At 55.9% G+C, this 19,719-nt stretch overlaps 3 protein-coding genes across 13 annotated transcripts in view; 2 read left to right on the forward strand and 1 right to left on the reverse strand.

Moving 5' to 3' along the window:
- Positions 1-897: 897 nt before the first annotated feature.
- On the forward strand, positions 898-9,400 carry SLC37A2 (solute carrier family 37 member 2). Of its 6 annotated transcripts, XM_090123701.1 has the most exons (20): positions 898-1,233; positions 2,782-2,863; positions 2,968-3,055; positions 3,359-3,437; positions 3,525-3,660; positions 3,831-3,907; positions 3,979-4,145; positions 4,460-4,497; positions 4,746-4,865; positions 4,946-5,036; positions 5,121-5,183; positions 5,536-5,621; positions 6,230-6,278; positions 6,604-6,677; positions 6,964-7,042; positions 7,143-7,240; positions 7,363-7,427; positions 7,509-7,557; positions 8,054-8,081; positions 8,327-9,400. In XM_090123701.1, exons 1-18 carry the CDS (start codon positions 1,175-1,177, stop codon positions 7,549-7,551), a joined length of 1,494 nt encoding a protein of 497 aa, XP_089979827.1. In that variant the 5' UTR covers positions 898-1,174; the 3' UTR covers positions 7,552-7,557; positions 8,054-8,081; positions 8,327-9,400. The 6 variants fall into 6 exon arrangements, with proteins under 6 accessions (XP_089979827.1, XP_031455537.1, XP_031455536.1 ...); XM_031599677.2 differs by lacking the exon at positions 8,054-8,081; XM_031599679.2 differs by lacking the exon at positions 7,509-7,557 and having other exon boundaries at positions 899-1,233; positions 8,327-9,399.
- Positions 9,401-11,129: 1,729 nt separating this feature from the next.
- On the reverse strand, positions 11,130-13,280 carry TMEM218 (transmembrane protein 218). Of its 4 annotated transcripts, none has more exons than XR_016459590.1 (3): positions 12,513-13,280; positions 11,354-11,691; positions 11,130-11,253 (listed from the first exon to the last, which is right to left on the reverse strand). XR_016459590.1 is itself a non-coding variant. In XM_031599642.2 (3 exons), exons 1-3 carry the CDS (start codon positions 12,620-12,622, stop codon positions 11,557-11,559), a joined length of 348 nt encoding a protein of 115 aa, XP_031455502.1. In that variant the 5' UTR covers positions 12,623-12,634; the 3' UTR covers positions 11,130-11,556. The 4 variants fall into 4 exon arrangements, 2 of the variants coding, with proteins under 2 accessions (XP_031455502.1, XP_089979663.1); XR_016459591.1 differs by having other exon boundaries at positions 11,130-11,256; XM_031599642.2 differs by adding an exon at positions 12,320-12,422 and having other exon boundaries at positions 11,130-11,691; positions 12,513-12,634.
- A 5,704-nt stretch (positions 13,281-18,984) lies between these two features.
- Positions 18,985-19,719, forward strand: part of PKNOX2 (PBX/knotted 1 homeobox 2) — a 66,456-nt gene continuing 65,721 nt past the window's right edge. For all 3 annotated transcript variants that reach the window (XM_031599673.2, XM_031599674.2, XM_031599675.2), the window contains exon 1: positions 18,985-19,090. The gene's annotated coding sequence lies outside the window, so the exon portion shown is untranslated. The remainder of the gene's footprint in view (positions 19,091-19,719) is intronic.

Genomic DNA, 19,719 nt, shown 5'->3' on the forward strand with positions numbered 1-19,719 from the left:
CCCTCAAGGGTTGATCACCTTGTCCAACCCACAAGGATCAGGGTTGGGGATGTCTGCATCACCTTGCTTGTGTCCCGGGGATCGAGGGAGGAAAGGGACCCCAATTTCCATCCATCCCTTGGGCTGTAGGCTACATCAACGCTGAGTTTAAAGGGATGGAGGTCAAATAGAGCCACAGTTAAACCATCGTCCCCATCTGTCCCTTGGCTGATGCTGAGCCCTGCTCACACCCCTATCTATAGTGACAGTGTCAAAATCCATGCAAATCAACTTCGGTTTGCCTGAGGCTGGGCAGCAGGGTTGGCCCAGGGCAGCCCCGATCCCAGCGCCCTTCCCGTGTGCTGCTGGAGTGATGGAGCAGCAGGGGACCTGAGAGCTGCAGCTGTGGGGATGCCAGCTCCGTGGGGGGGACAGAGCAGATCCGGGGGCTCCTGCAGAAGGGGCTCCTGGGCAGGTGTGTGCTGTGATTTGTTCCTCCTCAGTTTCTCTTCATCCCTTTTTCTGTTTCTCTTAATCCCTTTTTCTTCATCCTCCTTTTTTTGTTTGTTTGTTTTCTTTCCACTTTTTTTTCCTCTTTTAGATTTTTTCAGATTGTCTTTTTTTTCCATTTTTTTTTCTTTCTACTTCCTTATCTTTTCTGTGTTCTCATCTTTCTTTTTTTTCTGTTCTTCTATTTTTCTGTTGTGTTTTTTTCCAATTTTTCTTTTTTTTCTGTTGTTTTCCACTTTTTTCCTTTTTCTATAATTCCCTTTTGCTCTTTTTATTTATTTCATTATTTCCTTTTTTTTCCTTTTTTTCTTTGTTTTCCCTTTATTTTCTTTTCTTTCCCATTTTTCTTATTTACATTTGTATGTGTGTGCACTCTTTTAGTTCTCTTTCCCCTTTTTTTTCCCCGTGTTTCCGTTTTTTTTTCTTCCTTTTATTTCTTTTTTTTCCATCCTTCCTTTCTTCTCTTTCTTCCCCATATTTTCTTTTCCTTCTTTTTTCATTTCCCATTTCTTCCATCACCTGTTTTTTTTTTTCTTCCTTTTTCTCCCCATCCCGCCCGCTGTGTCCGTCTCGGGGCGGGCAGTGCGGGGCGCGGGGCGGTCCCGGGGCGGTGCCGGGCGGGGAGCGGCGGCCCCGGGGCAGTAAAGGGCCGGGATCGGGGCCGGGGTGCGGCCCGCCGCTCGCCATGAGGGCAGCGCTCGCACCCGGCGTCCGCCTACTGCGCGCCGTGCCCCGGGACAGCCGGTGAGGGAGGACCTGGCGGGGACGCGGGATGGGCAGCGAGGGGGCTGAGGAACGCTGCGCTCCGCTGGGACGGGGATGCGCTGGGGCGGGGATGCGCTGGGATGGGGATGCGCTGGGATGGGGATGCGGCACGTGGCAGGATGGAGCTGCCACCTTCGCACCTCACTCCTGTCCGTGTTGTCCGTATTTGTGCCTCCTCCGACCCTCGGGCAGTGGTGGGCGGAGGGGCCGTGCGGCTCCTGGGCACTGGGAAAAATGCTTCTGGGTGCTCCGAGGCTCAGCCCCACAGGACTGCTCCAGGCAGAGGATGTCAGGAGATCCTGAGTGCGCCCCTGGGAGCGGTTGTGGACACAGGGTTCCCTCTCGGGACACACAGACCCTGGGTTGGACATTTCTGCAGGCATCCTGTCTGTCCTGTCCTGCGGGGTGAGGTGCTGAGTCTGCGCTGGGTTAATTGAGCAGAGATAGCTCTGCAGCCATGGCCAAACACCCTGGCAGCCGCCTGCTTCCCCTCTGCTTGCCCTGCACTGCTGTCATCTTTTCCACCCCCCCGTTTGTCCCTTGGGCTCGGGACACACACGGGATGTTTCTGTTCCCCTTTCTAATTCACAATGCCCTGCAGTGCTCAGCAATGATTTTATTATAAAATTATATATTTGGAATGGGAAACGGTGATTTTTACACCATGTTGGGCCCCAGCCATCCCCAGCCCCCAAAACAGAACTGTGCCCTGGCCCTGTGGGGCCCTTGGGTGTTCTGACACCTACCCATGCTATGGGAAGAAGTGAAACTGTGCTGACTTAAGCTCTTATAAAATGGCTTTCCATTGTTTTTGTTGTGTTTGGTTTTCTTTTTTTTTTTTTTTATCCGAATGCAGAGTCCCACTCTTTGGGTTGGGATCTTCCAGGCGCTCTCCTTCAGCTCTGCTCAGAACAACATCCTCTGGAGACACCTCTCCCCATTTTTCCCAATTTCCACATTTAACTGGAGCAAACAGGAGGGAGCAAAGTGTGCAGCCCCCCTCCCTTTCCATTTCCCAGCTCGGTTTTGCTGAGCGCCGGCAGCACTGTGACTCAGCCACACTTCCACCCGTGGCCCCGCCTGACATGGGGCTGCAAGGCCAGAGAAGCACCAGCCCCAACCCAGGCAATCACTCCGTTAGCAATAATCCCACTCTTATCTTTAATCCCAATTACAATCTCAACCTCAGGGCACTGCACTGCCTGGGGAAATGCCTATCTGGAGCTGACCCATCTAGTAGGAAGTCCTCCACCATCCTCATAGGAACCAGGGTTATTCTGGGGGAGAACTGAGAGAAAATGGCCCCACTTTTCCCCTTTTCCATGCTTTTCAAAGGAAGGTGCTCAGTTCTCCATCACAGGCTAAGAGTAGCATGCATATACCCAAATATTGCAACCACTCACTGCAAGGATCCATCCTATGTCCTGGTGACTCTCATCCTCCTCATCTGATATTGAAGAATGGAATTTTTTGAGATGGTAACTGGGTTTTGCTCAATCCCCTATCCCTGACTCCCCTCTCCTACAGCTACCGTGGACTGACACTAGTGCTGACCTTCCTCTCCTACACCAGCTACCACCTCTCCCGAAAACCCATCAGCATTGTCAAGGTGAGTGACACAGCACCCCATACCCATATCCCATATCCTGAGAGGATCCCTGAGGACCTCCCTGGACTGACCTCATCCCATTTGCTCTGGACTGACCCTCCCAGAGCCAGCTGCACCTCAACTGTTCGGCGCTGGGCACCAACCCACACAACGACTCCAACAGCACCACGTGGTGCAGCTGGGCGCCCTTCGGTAAGGCTGGTACCCAGAACCCCAAATGCACCCAAATCTCAGCTCTGTGCCTGAAGGCAGTTTCAGTCATTAATGGGTTAAGGTGGGCAGGCAGGGGACCAGCACTCATTAGGCTGGAGGTGATCAAGTGGTGCAGGATTGTGCCCTGTGCCCCCGACCAAAGGACAGCGGATGTTGAAATCAGAACAGGGTGGGATGGCTCCCAGCTCCCAGCCCTACAGCCCGACCTGGGAGAGTCTGTGGGGTGGGGATGGGGATGGGGATAGGGATGCAGCCGCAGCCCTAATGCTTTCTCTTCTCCAGATCAGGACAACTACAAGGAGCTTTTTGGTGCTCTGGACAATGCCTTCCTTGTGGCATATGCCATCGGGATGTTCATCAGGTACAGGGGGTTGTGCTCAGGTTCCCTAGCTCAGCCCCATGCTCCCCATTTGGCACCACTCCTCAGTTTCCCATGCTCTCTCCACAGTGGCATTTTCGGGGAGCGGCTGCCGCTGCGGTACTACCTGTCGGTGGGCATGTTGCTGAGCGGGATCTTCACAGCACTCTTTGGCTTTGGCTACTTCTGGAACATCCATGTCCTATGGTACTACATCATTGTGCAGGTGTGGCCTGACCTCATCTCAATTTTGGCATTTCCTCCCTGCTCAGCGTGGGTGCCGATACCGCCCGCCCAGTTTGGCAGGCGCTCCCAGATCACCCTCTGGGATTGTTGCTCTGCTTCCTCCTGCTGGGAAAAATACCCACATTTGGGTGTTTGCTCTCTCCCTGCCAGGTGTGCAATGGGCTGGCACAGACGACTGGCTGGCCCTCAGTTGTGGCATGCGTCGGGAACTGGTTTGGGAAGGGAAAGTGAGTGCGTGTCCCTGTCCCCGTGTCTCCTGCTCACAGCCAGTGCTCATCCCACTGTCTTGTCCTCACAGGAGGGGCCTGATCATGGGCATCTGGAACTCACACACCTCCGTAGGCAATATCCTGGGCTCTCTCATTGCGGGTGCCTGGGTGTCCTCTGAGTGGGGCTTGTCCTTCATCGTGCCCGGAGTAATCATCGCTGTCATAGGCATTGTCTGCTTCTTCTTCCTTGTGGAGCGTGAGTGGTGTGATGTGAATACCCAGCATAGATTTCCTCTTTGCTCATTTCCAAGTGGTTTTGGTGACCCCAAAAAGTAGTTTCCCTTTGGAGGCAAGCAGGGATGTGTCCTCTGTGCTGGGAGCAGACCAAACACCACAGGAATGCTCAGGATCCTTTGGGATCGCACCCTGGCCTCCCTGATGCCATTGGCTCCTTGTAACTTTGCTCAGAAACATTTTGGGAGGTCTTGTGGGTTTCTGTGGGGCTGTTTCACTGCCAGGGACATGGCACCTGCAAGGCAGTGCTCCCAGGGGTGCCTTTTCCTCCCACAGATCCCGAGGACGTCGGCTGCAGCCCACCCCAGCAACACGTGAGTTCCATCGCTGTGCCTGGGGTGGGTGGGTGGGGAGCCTGCAGCCACACAGTGCCAGGGATCAACTAGCTTGTAAATGCCTTGGTGCTGTCAGAAATCTGAATGATGCCTGACTGTTGGGATGCTTACTGCATTGGTGCAGGCATCCTATGGGCCAGTTCTCAACCCAAGTCGTCACATCCCAGCAGCAAACTGTATCATTTCAGCAAACCTTAGGGATCAGCCCCACATCTACTTGCTTTTAGGATGCATCAGGCGAGAAGGACCCCGAAGGGGTGACCTCCGAGGACCACAGCAGCACTGATCCCAAAGAGCTGGCTGAGGAGCTTGAAGCCATCAGCTTCCTCGGGGCGCTCCGGATCCCCGTGAGTCCCTTCCTCCATATCCCCCTGGCAATAAAATTAGTGGAAAAATGTGTTCCTGATGCTGTCTTCTCTCCTCACAGGGTGTAGTGGAGTTCTCCCTTTGCCTACTCTTTGCCAAGCTGGTGAGCTACACCTTCCTCTACTGGCTGCCACTCTACATCGTGAATGTTGGTGAGGTTTTGGAGATGGCAGAGCAGTGCAGGGTAGATTCAGCCCCTCCTCAGCTGGGTCCTCACCCCTCTCCTCTTTCTGCAGCTCATTTTGGTGCCAAGGAAGCTGGAGACCTGTCCACCCTCTTTGACGTTGGCGGTATTTTAGGTTTGTGGTGCGCCTGAGTGCGGGGTTGGATCAATCCTTGGGGACAATCCTGGGTCTCTCTCACCCAGGCTCACCTTTCCCTTAGAGAAAATATCTTTTGGAGTGGACAGTTGTCTGTGGGTGGCAGGGAAACCCTGCGCAGGGAGGCAGCCAGCCATGGATAAATGACAGCCCTTCTCTGATGCAAAGATATTGAACTTGGATGTTCAGTCTTTAAGATATTTAACTTTGGGGGCATCTCGCTCAGAAGATGAGACAAAAGAGCATCTCAGTGCAGTGAACCATTTAATTTTGGGCTAACCCAGTGTGGAACTGCTTTGCCCTTGGGTCTGATGTGATTCCTTTATCACAGGGGGGATCTTTGCTGGCCTCATCTCTGACTACACTGGCGGCCGGGCCACCACATGCTGTGTGATGCTGGTTGTGGCTGCTCCCATGGTAAAAAAAAAAAAAAAAAAGACCCCAAAGGGATCTGTGTTCTCCATCCCACTCTGTCTTAAAGCCTGAGCAATACTGCAGCAAAGCCTTGGGGTCTCACTGAGCCAGTCCAGTTTTCATCCCTTTGCTTTGCACCTTGAAAGCTGAGAGCCCAAGCACCTGCATGTAGCTCACTTGGCTTTGCCACCATGAAACGCAGCTCATTAGCTGTAACCCAATCCATGCTGACTTGAAGCTGTGAGCCTTCTCCTTCCCACATCCCTTCTGAAGCCCTTCTGGAGCCATGTGCTCCATGGCCACATCCAACAGCCACGATAGCACTGCTGGGGCAAATCTGTGCCTGGCGAGCAATGCTGTGCCATAAATTGCTACAACCTGTCTGTCTGGCATTCAGTCTGTTGGGACACAAGGCCAAGCCTGTGTCCCCTCCACATCCATTCAGCTGATGCTCACCACTTCCCAGCCCACTTGAAAGAGGCTTCGAGCTCAATGCAGTGATGATTTGGGTCCCCAAGGGTCTCCCATCCCGCACCTACAGTAATGATGCTGTGAAATTGCCCAGGAAAGTGCGATACTGAGGATGGGTTTGTGCTTTGTCTCTCTTCCAGCTGTTCCTGTACAACCACGTTGGGCAGAATGGCATTGGCACGTCTATAGGTAGGGAGCAACTGGGTGCAGTGATTCCATCACCGATGGGTAGTACGAGAAGTTCCACTCACTCTCCTGGCTTCATTTCTCCCCTCAAGCTGGGGCTTAGGGCACCCTCCTGTCTTTATTTTGGGAAGGAGACCATGGATGTTTTTTTCATTACCAAACCAGTGGGCTTGGCTGGGGAAAACATGAGCTGTTGAGTGCAATGCACACAGAGCAGGACTCACTGGGATGATGCTCCCACATCCCGCAGCTCCTGGGAGCATTCAGCTTCAGCCTCTCCACCACATCCTGGCTCTGGGCTGACCCCAGGCTGTCTTTTTCCTTGCAGCAATGCTGATCGTCTGCGGTGCGCTGGTGAATGGCCCCTATGCACTCATCACAACGGCAGTGTCAGCAGATTTGGTGAGAGTCATGGGGCTGTGTGCATTTTTAGCTGTTCCAACTCTTGTCCAGAAAAGCAGGATGATCACACTGTGTGCTTTCTTCCTACTGCTTCCTCAGTTCCCAGCTGTGTGACTCCTCTTTCTGTCCCCATGCATCTCCCCTAAGCGGGTACCTAGTGGAAAAATTTGCTCATGAATCACACAAGAATGCCACATCCCCGCATATGCTCAGTCTTCCCATTTGATACATGGAAATTGCCAGCATGTGTGGTGCTCACGCTGTTCTTCCTCCTCTCTTTTCACAGGGAACCCATGAGTCCCTCAAAGGAAACGCAAGAGCCCTGTCCACCGTCACGGCCATCATCGATGGCACGGGATCTGTAGGTCTGTACGCCGGGGGTGCTGGATGTTCTCCTGATGCTGTGGGGCTGGGGTGCCTTGCTCCCCTCTTCCCAAGTCCTAACACCTCTTGTGTTCCCTACAGGTGCTGCTCTGGGGCCCCTGCTGGCAGGGCTTATCTCCCCCACCGGCTGGAATAATGTATTCTACATGCTGATAGCAGCTGATGTCTTGGCTTGTCTGGTAGGTGCCTCCACGGAGGTTTCACAGCCTGAAGGTTCAGCCCCACAAACACGGTTTTCCCCAGGAAAACCCCCAAAACGCATCTCCCAGCAGTGACAAAGCTCCCACCCTTCCTCTTGCAGCTCCTTGCTCGTGTGGTGGTCAAAGAGGTGCGCGCATGGTACGGCTGCATGGCGAGGAAGAGAGGGTACGTCCAGCGCGGCATGGGGATGTTTGTGGGGCATGGCCGAGGGATCGCGGTGCTGAGCACCATCCTTGTGTCTTGTAGCTCTAGTGTGCAGCTCACAGAGTCAGTGCTGGATGGGAAGTAGCTCGGTGTGAGTACCTCCGGCTGCACCCGCTTCAGCACCAGCACTGAATGCAAACACTGATTGGCCCCAATGCTTGGCGGGGTCACCAGCAGCCACACTCCCGCTGGAGGTGTCCCTGCTCGCTGCGGGGAGTTGGACCAGATGGCCTTTAAAGGTCCCTTCCAATGCAAACCAGTCTGTGATTCTATGATTGCAAATAATTCCACGGCCAAGCCAAAGGACACAACCCCAGCGAGCAGGGCATGCTGCAGGCAGGCACACAGCACATCCCCATCTCCAATGCCTTGGGACACAAAGCACTGATTAATTCAAAACGAACAAATTTAGAGGCTGCCCACCTGTGCTAATGAGTAGGTGACGCGGGTCATCAGCTGCTAATCAACCCATGGCCAGATTGCCGTGGGAGGGTGCACCTAAATCATCTCCAAATCAGCACCGGCCAAACCCCGCGATGAGCCGTGGTGCGCAGCCCAACACGAGCTCCTCCATCTTGTGCCCGCAGGTGAGGAGCAGCGTTGGTCCGCCTGGCGGTAAGTGCGGCCCGGTGCTGCGGGGCAGGCCGCCCGCTCGGCCCACTGCCGCTTCTGTGCTGTCTGCAGCGCTGTGCGTGCAGCGCCTTTGGGAACGCTGCGGGGCTGCGGGCCGTTCCCACTCTGCCTGAGGTGCGGCGGTGGCGGATCTTCCCCTCACGCTTTCCTCTCCCTGCGGCCGGAGCCCGGGAGCTGCTTTTCCCTCCCTCTATTCCCACAGCTCAGCCCTCGCTCTGTCCCCGCAGGTTCAAGCAGTTCTGACGTGCCCTCGCCAGCTGTCCCGCGCTGCCGAAGGGTGAAGGGACGCAGCCGCTGTGCCGCCATGTCACCGTGCCACCGCGCCAGCCCCGGGCCTGTCCCGCCGCCGTTTTGTCTCGGTGGGAGGAGGAGGTGGCCAGGAGCCAGCGGACAGTTTTGGGGCCAGTTCTGTGCCATGGGCTCTTTTATTAATAAAAAGGTGCAAAGCCTGTGCTGCCCACGCCTGCCTGGGTGCTGCGAGCCCCCCGCTGTGGGCTCACCCTGCCCTGCACACGGTGCTTCGGGACGTCAGACCATCGCCCAGCACGCTGCAGCAGCAGCAGGGCCATCCCTCCCCTGTGAGCGCCGCTCCCTGAGCCACAGTGCAGATGCTGCTGCTCCTCGCCACTCCGTTCACCCCGCTTTCCCCCAGTACCACTCAGCATCAAGAACAGGAGACAGGTCCTGATGAGCAGATCAGCATGTGTGCTCTCCTCGCTTCAGTGCAGGAGGCTGATGGCCTTCGTTAGCCATCTCCTAATTAGAGGAGTGGAGCAGGAGGGCCACCTAATTAGCGTGATGCCAGCTGTGCAGCCAGCTGTGCGCTTGGGGGGCTTAGTATGAGGGGTGACATGGATTGGGGCACGTGGATCCTGGCCCAAAGAGAGCACATCTGGGCCCCGTGTTTTATTATGTGCTGATTCCATCACCAGAGAGGAAAAGAGGGGAGAAAAGAAGAAAAACAAGGTCCTGTGGGGCAGTGGAGCAGCGTGCAGTGTGTCCCCGCGCAGCGATGGATGGATTTGGAAAGCGATGGCCACTGCTGTGCACCCAGCAAACTGGGGAGGAAAGAGAGGAGAAGTGATGGGGCACACAGAGAGAAGCAAATTGCCAGTTTGCCAGCACAGTATCACCAAGATGGGCTGAGAACAGTTAGAATCACAGAATATCCTGACTTGAAGGATCACTGAGTCCAACTCTGAGTTGTCTGGGTACATGTGAGACCGAGCTTAGCCTTAATTGCAATAGGAGGATGGGGAAGGCTGAAATACACACCTAAAGCAAAAATCCCACAGACGTGACACACACGCACACGGGCTTATTGCAAAACCAAAGGCATTTTTCCTTTCTTCCTTTTTTTTTTTTTTTTTTTTTTTCCACTTTCTGCCCTTTGTTGCCTCAGCTCACAGTTTTTCCAGGATGAACTGAAGCCGCCTTCTGCTGCAGCTGGCCTTGGAAAATGTGAGCAGCCCTGGCTGCAGTCTGGGAGCACCAGAGCCCAACGCCAGGAGTCACACATCTCACCGGGACTTCAGAGACCAGCAGGAGGGCTGCATCCCTGGGTCCATCACGGCACCCATGCATTAAAAAGCTCACAATCCTCTACCTGGGAAAATCGGGATTTTAGGGCACACAAAGCTGTGAGGGCCAGCACCGATTTCCCCTCTAGCAGCCGTCCCTGTGTGCTCATCCATCCATGACCCTGCAGTGCTGCTCTCTGAGCCGTGCCAGGAAGGGCCGTGCTGCCTTTGGAGCAGTGCTGGCTCTGCAGAGGTGAGGAGGTGGTTCGGGCACGGGCCGTAATTACCCGCGCAAGGAGCAGCCGGCGGGCACTGAAGGGCTTTTTAATTAGCAGCCAAAGGCAAAGCGGGACTCAACAGCGGGAAGCTGAAGTCAGCAAAGTCAAGGTGGAAATCAGAGGCCAGTTCTGTGCCAGCGAGAGTAATTAAACGCCAGCAGAGCGCAGCACGAGGCGTGAGGAATTGCCGTCACTCACAGACCTTAAATCAGGAGCAGGAGATTCTCCTGCGCTGGGCACCAGAATCCCAGCGGCCAAGCAGCCCACTCCTTCCTAATGAGCGGGCAGAGGTTGGTGCAGGGAGGGCTGTCGGCCCAGCAGCCCACGAGCAGCAGCTTTCAGCCTGCTGCCAGCAGTCCTGGTGTGGGGATTCTCTTGCTGGGATTTAGCATGATCCTCCCGGATGGGATGTGGATCATCTGCAGGAGGAGAGCTGGCAGCAGGAAAATACTGGGTGATGACATTCACCTGAATTCCCAGCATCTGACCAGCAATGGAGGACCACAGAATTGTAAGGGATGGAAAAGACCACTACGATGATCATTTTTGGTTCGGGTGGGAGACAGCAGCAAAAGCTTGGAAAGCAGCTCTGGCACACAGTGATTCCTTGACATACTCCTTCCTTCCCCAAAAATAAACAGGAACAGTCTGGAAAGGCCCTGTGTGGGGGGAGCCGAGCTGCAGTGCTGCACCCAGCATGAATAACACTGCAGAGAGCCCATGGCCATCGGAGCACCCCCAGAGGGGGCACAAGGCAAGGATGGGGTCTGTCTTAATGGTCCCCCAAGTGCACCCCAGGAGGTGCCGAATGATTAATTTCAGTTACAAACAGGTGACTAATGGGAGCACAAAGCAAACATTCTGGGTGTATTTCCAGGGAGAAGCCTCATACTTCTGCTTTTAGAGCTTTTTTTTAGTGCTTCAGCTGCTTTGCCACAGCTTCCCTATTTGTGAGACACGACGCCAGCAGTGAGGCTTTGGGAACTGCTCACTGCTGTCACTGTTATTAAGATGAAGAATCAAATACAAATTCTGTTTCAGGCTCAACTTCAGAACCTCCCAGAGAGCCAACGCTGGCGCTGCATAACTGGGAGCAGAGCACAGGGAGCATCCAAGGCCCCCACACCTGAAAAGGGGGAACCTCCCAAAAAGCACAGAAAGGGCAGCTTTCAGTAACACCAAAATGTGCAAAACTCCTATTCCTGGAAAACAGACAAAGACTGGGCCAGGGCTTCCTCCAAAAGTTTTATTAATGTTAAAAAAGAATTTAAAAAATCCAACAATCAACGCCCCAACTCGGTCACCCGGTTTACTGCCACGAAAACGGGATCCATTCTCGGGGACTTTCCCTCCATGCTGCTGAAATAAAACAAAGTGAAGAAACCACCCTCCCTCCGTTCCCTTGAACAATACAAAAAGGACAAAAAAAGGAGATAAATTATTAACTCAAACCAACCGAGGCCTCAGGCTGAGCCTGAGACAGGTGGGCTCAGAGGGACAACAGGATCGGCTGGAAGAGGCCCCTTGGATCACTGAGCCAACCAAGAGCCAGCGCTCCACCTCCCGCTCGTCCCATTTCCGCTGACAGAAGGGGCTCCGTGAGGCCGCTCAGTCCCACAGCCGCCGGAATCCCTGCAGAAGCGGCTCCGTGGCACAGCCTCACCTCCAGCAGCGCAGCGCCTTGGCGTGTGTCGGCTCCAGGAGGTGCATCCCCAGCAGCAGCGCGCAGCCCAGCAGCAGCAGGGCCATGACGGCCAGCAGCACCAGGCGGCCCACCAGGAAGGTGTCCACGATCTGAGGGCAGAACACAGCGTTACAGCCCGCGTCCCTTTGTGGCTGGGAGAGACAAGGGAGAACGTTACACCAGGAAACTCCTGGGGTTCCACTGCGTCATCCTGGGTCACAAAAGCTTCAGGTGCAAAAAACAGATTCAAAAGGCGGGAAGGCAGCTTCCAGCACCAGCCTCCCTGGGGCGGCCCCAGGGCTGCGAGCCCCCGGCTCCATTGAGCCGAAGGCACTGGCACACACAGCCAGGACGCCGCAGTGAGGGGCTCCTGTGGATGCCGCGATGGCTCCTTCAGCACGTTTCACTTTTTAATTAGCCAATTAGCGGGGCTTCATCGCAAAGAGCCCAGGTCATGCATTATGTATAGACGGAGTCCTGCCCGACCGCGGGACCCAGAACGCAAGCCGGCCGTCGGGGAGCGGAGCCGCCCTGCCTTCACGTGAGCGGTTTCACACGTGGCAGAAGAAAGAAACCGCACGGGTTTGCGGCACGGATGGGCATCGGGAGCAACAACGGATTTACATCCGTACGGAGCGGAACGCGCCTTCAAACAGGGCGCGGGCAGCCTGGAGAGAGCGAAGGGGGGAGGAACGGGGGGGAAGATCGGGAAGGGCCGCCCGGAGGGGCGGAGCTCACCTGGGGGCCCGCGGGCGGCCCCGCACCGCCGTCGTCCCGCGGGAGCAGCAGCAGCGCGGCGCTCAGCAGCGCGGCGCACAGCGGCACGAGCAGCGCGGCCAACCTGCGCGCGGAGCGGCGCGAGGCCTCAGCGGCACCGCCGCCGCCCCGCCGCCCCGCCGCCCCGCCGCGCGCCCCGCCCCCCTCCCCTTACCGCGCGGCCCCGGAGGCGCGTGCGAGCAGCAGGCAGAGCAGCAGCGCCAGCGCCCACAGCCCCGCCAGCAGCAGCGCGCCCGGCCCCGCGCCCAGCGCCGCTCCCGCCATGCCTCCGCGTCTTCTGCCTGGCGACCGCGCCGCTTCCGCCCAATCGGCGCCGCCCGCCGCGCGCTCCGCGCTTCCCATTGGCTGAAGGAAGGGGGGCGGCCTCAAGGCCTGCCCCGGCCGTTGGCGCGGCCGCGCGCCGTGCAGGTGCCGGCGTTGCTGAGCTCGGGGTCGGTGCCGGTGGAGCCGCGCCCCGGCGTCCCGTAATGCTCACCGCCCCGCCCGCGGTGCGTGCGCCCGTGGGTGGCTTCGTGTCGGCGCCCGGGAGTCCGTCGGGAGAAGTCCCGACGCCGGCTGAGCGGAAGGCTGTGTGCAGCGCTCCTGCAAGGGCTGCGTGGTCCGCTTTCATTTCTGCCGCTCCTTCCTTCAGCCCCCGCAATAAAATAAAATAAAAGGGAAAAAGAATCGAAGAGGAGAAAAAGCAAATTGTGAATTGCGAAAGATGGGGAACCAGCGAGAATGGAGGATGTCACGAGTGAAACTTTGCGGGTGTTGGCACAGCACGGGTTCGGGCGGCAGCGACCGCAGGGCGCACAGCTGCGGCGCGGTGACCAGCTGGGCGCTGCGGGCCGGCAGAGCCTGGGGCAGAGGCGGCGCGGCGTCCGCACTGCGGTCGCTGCCGTCGGTAACGACTTGTCCGTAACGAGTGTTGAATTATTGTACGGACGCTTGTATTATTATTAATTTGTGACCAAATAGCCCATCTGCAGGCGGGGGGAGGTGGTTCTGGTGGATTTTTGGCAGCTGGGCAAACGGAGCCTTCAGAGCCGCGACCCCCAGCGCTGAGGCTGACGACGCGCTGGCCCAGCGGGACGCGGAGCTCACCTTTCTGCAGAGGCCGCGGGGCAGCGCGGGTTGGACCAAAGCTCGTTTGGAAATTAATTGTCTGAGGCACAGGGCAGGGCTGGGCGGAGGGGTCTCGTTGGGGCGGTAACTGCACAGCTGAGCACTCGGAGGTGCCAACCCAAGGCAGAACGGAACAGCTATGAAACGAGGAAAACAAGAAAGCCTCCCCCAGTTGGACCAGCATCGTTTGGTGCTACTTTCTGCCCCAGAACGTGGATTTCATGGTGGTGCCTGCTGGAAATACCCCGTCCCACTCCATCCCCAGTGCAGTGGGCTCTCCCACTCCAAAGCTGAAAATGGGGGGAGGTCCGGCAGCAGAGAGCTGCGGGAGGTCGGACAAAGCAGTGGAGTGGTTCCCTCAGCACAGCTCTGCAGAGCAGAGGAGCTGATCCAGAGCTCCTTGCACCGCTGTAAAGCCCGCAGTGTTACAGCTGGCTGTGGGCTGGCTTATCAAATATTAGGAGCAGGCGCTGATGCAGGTCTATCCTAGCCCTGATTTAAAGACGGCTGAATTGCTAAATATTTTTATTAGCAGCAAATTTGCGGCTTGCTGGAACTAATTTCACGCCCAGTAGATATGGAGCTTAAGCTGGGGATGGCGTTAAATTGCTCTCTGGTACGGGTGTGTAAGCCCTTTGGGGATGCTGCTGGATGGGAGCAGGTGCCAGGGCCCCTGTGGGGCATCGTTTTGGGGTGGCATCTCGGGCTCACCTACACAGTGGGAAATGTGTCTGTAAAATGCAAAAGTCTCGTAGGCATGGCTTTGCTTTTGGAGGGGCTAAGCTTGCTGCAAGCACAGAGGGAGCAGGGAGCGAGGCTGGGAAGATGCTCTTTGTATTTTAGGGATGCACTTGGCATATTTGTGATATTTGGGGCATTGCAAGTGACAGCATCCTGTGCTTCTTCGCCACATCTGGAAAAGGCTTTTCCATTGCATTGCTGCTGATGAGGGTTGGATGTGGAGATGCTCCTCATTGCTCAGATGGGGAAGGTGGGCTGTGGGCGGCACGGGGCTGGGTGCAGCTGGGATGGGTGCAGGGTGATGGGCACACGGCGCCCTGGGCTCTGCTTACAGCCATAAAGACCCATGGCTGTGAGTGAGGGCTGTTCCATCCCTGCCCGGCATCTCCCCAACGTCACGCACAGATCGGCCAGGGGATGAGTTGCCCTTTTCCAAAGAGAATCACTAATGAAAGAAAGTTAAAATAATATAGGAGAGTACATAATGGCTCCGGTGGGGATACGGCTCTCTCTCACAGGAACCCATTTCGTATTATCTTTCTCCTGCTCATGGCGGAAATCAATTTTAATAGCGGTGACAGGAAATGAGGATGTAAGACTTCAAATAGAACAAATCCTGCAACGCACAGAAATAATAAAATGGGATATGAAGTCACTTTTTAAATAAAAAACTTGATCTTGTCAAGAGAAAATGCGCCTAAAAGCACCCAAACGTGCTGGGTTTGGGGACAGAAGTGGTTCTCACCGTTGGGTGAAATTTCCCCCATGATCAGCACACAGTCTGAAGCTGATCTCGTACTGCTTTCTGGGATCTTCTTTTCTAGTTAGACCTCATGCAAAGGTGAAGGGGAGAAAAGAAAGCCTGGAGCGGGGCAACGTTTCAGTGCCACTACTGGGCAGTGGCTGTGCAAACCCCGGCCTCCATCTGGAAGACACCATATGATTGTAACTGAGCTGTTTACTAGCAGTTATTGTTCTGTTTATTCATTGTTACTGTTCTCTTATCAACTATCATTGATTTGGTTATCAATCCCTGGTGTTCTGTTTCCATAGTAGCCCACTGACATTTTTTAACCCAGGAATATCTCGAGGGTTTGGGGAGCCTCCCAAACCAGGATGGGTTTCTGCAGACACAACATTCCCTAAAGCACGTTGTGAGGTGTCCGTGTTGCCTTTTCCCATTGAATAAGAATAGGAATGTGGTCACTGCTTCCATCCTTGCTCCAGGACCTTTTCCAGCAACGTGTGACACCGCAGAGCCATTCGATGGAACTCCCAACACTTAACTTTAAGTGGCTCATCATCATTAGATCTTTTGGTATTCCTCGTAATGGCGTTAATCACGGGCCACTCATTAGATTTTAATGTGGCTGTAATATGTTCATCCATTGTCATTCAAGTGCAATTTGGCTCACTGGAAGGGCTGAGCGGTGTCACTGGGTTTGATGGCAACACCTTGCGTTCCCCTGCCTTGTCAGCCAACAGCCAGGCACTCTTTGGTCTTCAGAAATAAAATTGTGGGGTTTTCAGTGCCTGTGGGTTTGTATCAGAGCACACTGGGAACGACTGAGCTGCCAGCTCACAGCTTTGTCCCATCACACATGGGCAGCCTCGGGTTGGGGTCACATCTCTTGGGGGCATCCCAGGGCATTCCTGCCCCTCTCCAACCTGATTTTTATTACTGATGGATGGGGGGAAAGGAAAGAAAAAGAAAAACGGTGAAGGGAAACAAGTCCTTTCTGCCACACTGGGACTCCACGGCCCTTCCAAAACCTCACGTTGGTATCCCCATGTTCTCCAAGCACATCCTTTTATGTCAGCCTTGTGGTTTGGGCTGGGATCTGGAGGAAACACTTCAGTTTTCCCAGGTCCATCTGTGAGTCTCTGGGCTGAACTCCAGCAGGCGTATTGTGAGGCGTTTGGGTGGTAGATGGGATGCTTTTGGGGAACTTGGGCAGAAAATTAGAAGTTGGCTCATCAAATGGTCTCCTGTAATTGCAGTGCAAAGCCCCAGTCACAGCGGGGGCTGTTAAAAGCAGAACTGAATCTTTGCAAACTTTCATGGGTATAATTTCAGGAGAGATCAAAAAAAATGACACTAACATCGGGATGTAAAGCTACTCAAAATTCAAAGTTTATAGTCCATCTGTCTCTTTGCTTCAGGGAGCCTGTATTAAATTTATTGCTAAATAAAACAAATAAGCCTAGCAAAAATCGGCACCGAAATCTGCATACCCAGATGAGAATTAGCACACGTCTCTTGCTATGATGGCTGATTCTCAATTTGCATCTTTAAGGAGTTGTGACCAGAGCTGCATCTCCTGTGTCCCCGTGGGCTGGGTGAGCCCCCAGCATGGACCGAACCCAAAACGCTGCAGTTTGAGCCCAAATCCACCGGGCTGCAGCAGCACGGAGTGTGGATGGGAACGGCGGCTGGGAGACCCCGAAGGAGCAGCAAGACTTTATTACAGCTGGAAATTAAACATTTAAAAGCAGCAAGTTGGCAGTGGGGATTTTCTAATAAAAGCCATCTCGCCTGCCATTTACCCAGCACTCCCATCCGAAAGGACCGCAGCGCGCTTTCCCAGCTCGGCAAGGTGTCATTAACCCCTGGCCGGCCGATGGATGCTATCCCTCCTCCTGCTGCCTATGGATTATTGATAAAGCCCTCGTTATGTCCCCCCTGCGCTTATCTGGTAGGGGCTGTTGGGTCTATGGGCTGTTATGAGGATGTGCTGAACGCACCGTGCCTTGTTTGTTTTCCACAGCAAACAGCATTGCTGCGTTGCTGCCATGAACCTTTTGGGTTTGCTCTCCTCTTGTTCCCAGGAAAGTCGTGTGCTAGGATAAAGATAACATTGTTGAGGGGAGTGGTTATATCTGAGCAGTGGTTATCTGAGCAGTGGTTATCTGGTGGTGTACCGCAAGTGGAGGGAAATCAGAATAACAGAATGAAGCACAGCTGAAAAAGAGATAAAAGCTGGAGGATCCCTTCGTTTCAGCTCCATGCCATAATCAGTTCTGCCCGTGTTCCTGTGATGCTGGGGTTGCATTGGATGACAATGGTGGATGACTCTCAGAACTCAGTGGGATTTGAGCAAGGCATGGGAAAGCATGTGAGCCCTAACTGAGCATCCCAAATATCCAGCACCAACTCAGCACTCAGAGCTGTATGGCATGCAGGGAGCAGCCAGCCGTCCTCAGCGTGGTCCATCGGGCTCCTTGGAGCCATGCTGGGCGGGTTTTGGGTCGGCCCTTTGGGGCTGAGCTGTGTCCTCTGCCCAGCACCACACCTCACCTCATCATCCACCCTCTCATTGTTTTAACATCTACTGCTTAATAATTTACCCCTCTCCTCCCTTATACATATTTCAGGGGATTTCAGCATCTCCCATCACACCCCATCATGGCGTGCGTCAGGAAATCCAACACCAGCCCCAGTGCAATCTTGGAAGGAGAACTGAATTATTTATGGCAAAGTGGTCAAACGACAGAGAGTGAAGCACCAGGCCTGGTGTAATTTCGTGTCTCCTGCAGCCAGTTATGTAAAATGTAAATATTACAAGTTATCTGTGTCACTGCTCCTGCCAAATGTTTAATATTTTAGCAAAGTTGCTCTGAGTACTCTTGCCACTTCACAGAAGGAACTCGGTGTGCTCTTGAATAAGTGCTAATTAGTTTGCTCTAATTGCATATTTACAACTTCAAGTGCACAAAACACAGCCTTGGTGTGGGTGCGTGGTGCAAAGTCCCTATTTTTGCCAAAAGGGTTTAATTTTAGGGAGGTTTCCACTTCCTGATGTGGGACGGGGAGTTTTGAGCGAGGGCTGGGGGGTTGGATTCCCTTTGCAGCATCGCCCTATGGAGGAGAAGGTGTATTTGATATCAGAGTGGGTGTACTTGATATCAGATGTGTGTGCATTTGGGTACAAAGCTGATGGCAATTTGCGAGGAGAAAAGAGTGGAGTGAGAGCCAGTGCTGCCCTCAGATGCGGGGTGGGTGCTTCCGTGCTCCTGGTGCATCCCTCCCACCCCACGCAGCCCGGCGTGGAGCTGAGCACAGCCTCACGGCTGCCCTGCCGGGTGCCGCCCACGGAACGCAGATGAGGGATGAGCATCCCAGCCCTGATCTGTGCTCCAAACCCAAACCAGCACGAAATCCCCACAAGTCACTGCCCCAACGGGCTCTGTGGGGTGCCGTCAAAATATATGGGACTATATGGAAAAACAGAAATTTCAGTGCATTTCTCCCCTTTCGTTTTTTTGCGGAGGAGGAAAGCCTGCATGACTTTTGGTCTTTGTGTGCTATTTAGCGAAGGGCACAGGCAGCACCTCGCCCACACTGCTCAGCCAAGAGGTGCTGGGGGCGCCGGCTGCATTTTTTTTAGCAAGAAGCCAAATTTCAGAAGTTTATTTCCAGGAGCGTGGAAACAAAACGGGAGCGGCTGGAAGGCGGCCCTCAAACAGCGCCCACCGCGGCCAACGGCTGCACTCGATCCCATCGCTCCACTGCCCCCAGCGCCCATTGTTCCAGGTTTCCGCACTGCTTCCAGCGACTCCCGGCGCCCTCAGCCTCCCGGTGCGGACACGACTGCGATCCGCACCGAGCAGCGCCCGGCAGCGCCCGACACCATCGGCCCGACGCCACCCGGCCGGCGGCGCAGCGCGTGGAGCGCGGCTACCAGGGCGCGTGGCGCGGCGCGCGCCGCTCCGGGGCCGTGGGCGGGAAGCGGGCGGGGCTGCGCGCGGCGGTGGGCGGGGCTGCGCGCGGCGGTGGGCGGGGCTCTGCGCGGCGGTGGGCGGGGCTCTGCGCGGCGGGGCCGGGCGGGCGGCAGCGGCGGCGCGCTGTCAGGCCGGTGCCGGTGTGATGAAGATTGGCGGCAGGTAGGCGCTGTCACTCAGCGGCGGGGCCGCCGCGCGGGGGCGGGCGGAGCCGAGCGGACAAAGCGGCCCCGGGCGCCGGGGCACGTGCGGCGGGCGGCGGCGGGCGGCTCCTCCGCGCCCTCCTCCCGTCGGCGCTCCGGTGCGGGAAGTAACTTGGCGTTCCGCTGCGGCGCTCGCGGCGCCGTTCCTCTCCGCCTCTCCCGGTGCGCGGCTCCCGGCGGCGGTGCATAGCGGCGGGGGACCGGAATGTGACCCCCCCCCTCCCCTCCCCTTCCCCCTTCCCCGGTCGTTGCAACGCTATGCGGCCGCGCGGTGCTCTCCGGCCGCGTGCGGTGCTCGCGGCGATGGGGCCGTTCCCCGGGGGGCCGCGGTGCGCTCCGGCTCGGCACGGTTCCTCCCGGCGGTTGCAACCCTGGGGGGCCTCGTAATCCCGCCGGCGGTTTGTGTGCCCCAGCCCGGCCCGTTGCAGCCCCCCAGCCTCGTGCGATGCATCCCGGCTGCTCGCGGTCCCCGCAGCCCGCTGCGATCTTCCCCCGGCCCGTCGCAATCCCCCACAGGGGGCTGCGTTGCCCCCATCCCGTTGCAATGCGCTCCAGCTGCATGCAGTTGCCCTGACCCGTTGCGGTCCC

Source organism: Phasianus colchicus, chromosome 23, assembly GCF_987193195.1.
Source record: "Phasianus colchicus chromosome 23, bPhaCol1.hap1.1, whole genome shotgun sequence".
Lineage (NCBI taxonomy): Eukaryota > Metazoa > Chordata > Aves > Galliformes > Phasianidae > Phasianus > Phasianus colchicus.

What these genes read in the sequence shown, in the direction of transcription:
- SLC37A2 (XM_031599676.2), top strand. Translation starts at nt 1,175, where the DNA reads ATGAGGGCAGCGCTCGCACCCGGCGTCCGCCTACTGCGCGCCGTGCCC. An exon ending in AACTGGTTTGGGAAGGGAAA is followed by an intron (nt 3,908 to 3,978) that starts GTGAGTGCGTGT and finishes TTGTCCTCACAG; the next exon opens with GAGGGGCCTGATCATGGGCA. An exon ending in TGGCATTGGCACGTCTATAG is followed by an intron (nt 6,279 to 6,603) that starts GTAGGGAGCAAC and finishes TTTTCCTTGCAG; the next exon opens with CAATGCTGATCGTCTGCGGT.
- TMEM218 (XM_090123537.1), bottom strand. Translation starts at nt 12,968, where the DNA reads ATGAAAGCGGACCACGCAGCCCTTGCAGGAGCGCTGCACACAGCCTTC. An exon ending in CGCGCCTCCGGGGCCGCGCG is followed by an intron (nt 11,692 to 12,512) that starts GTAAGGGGAGGG and finishes TTCTGCCCTCAG; the next exon opens with ATCGTGGACACCTTCCTGGT.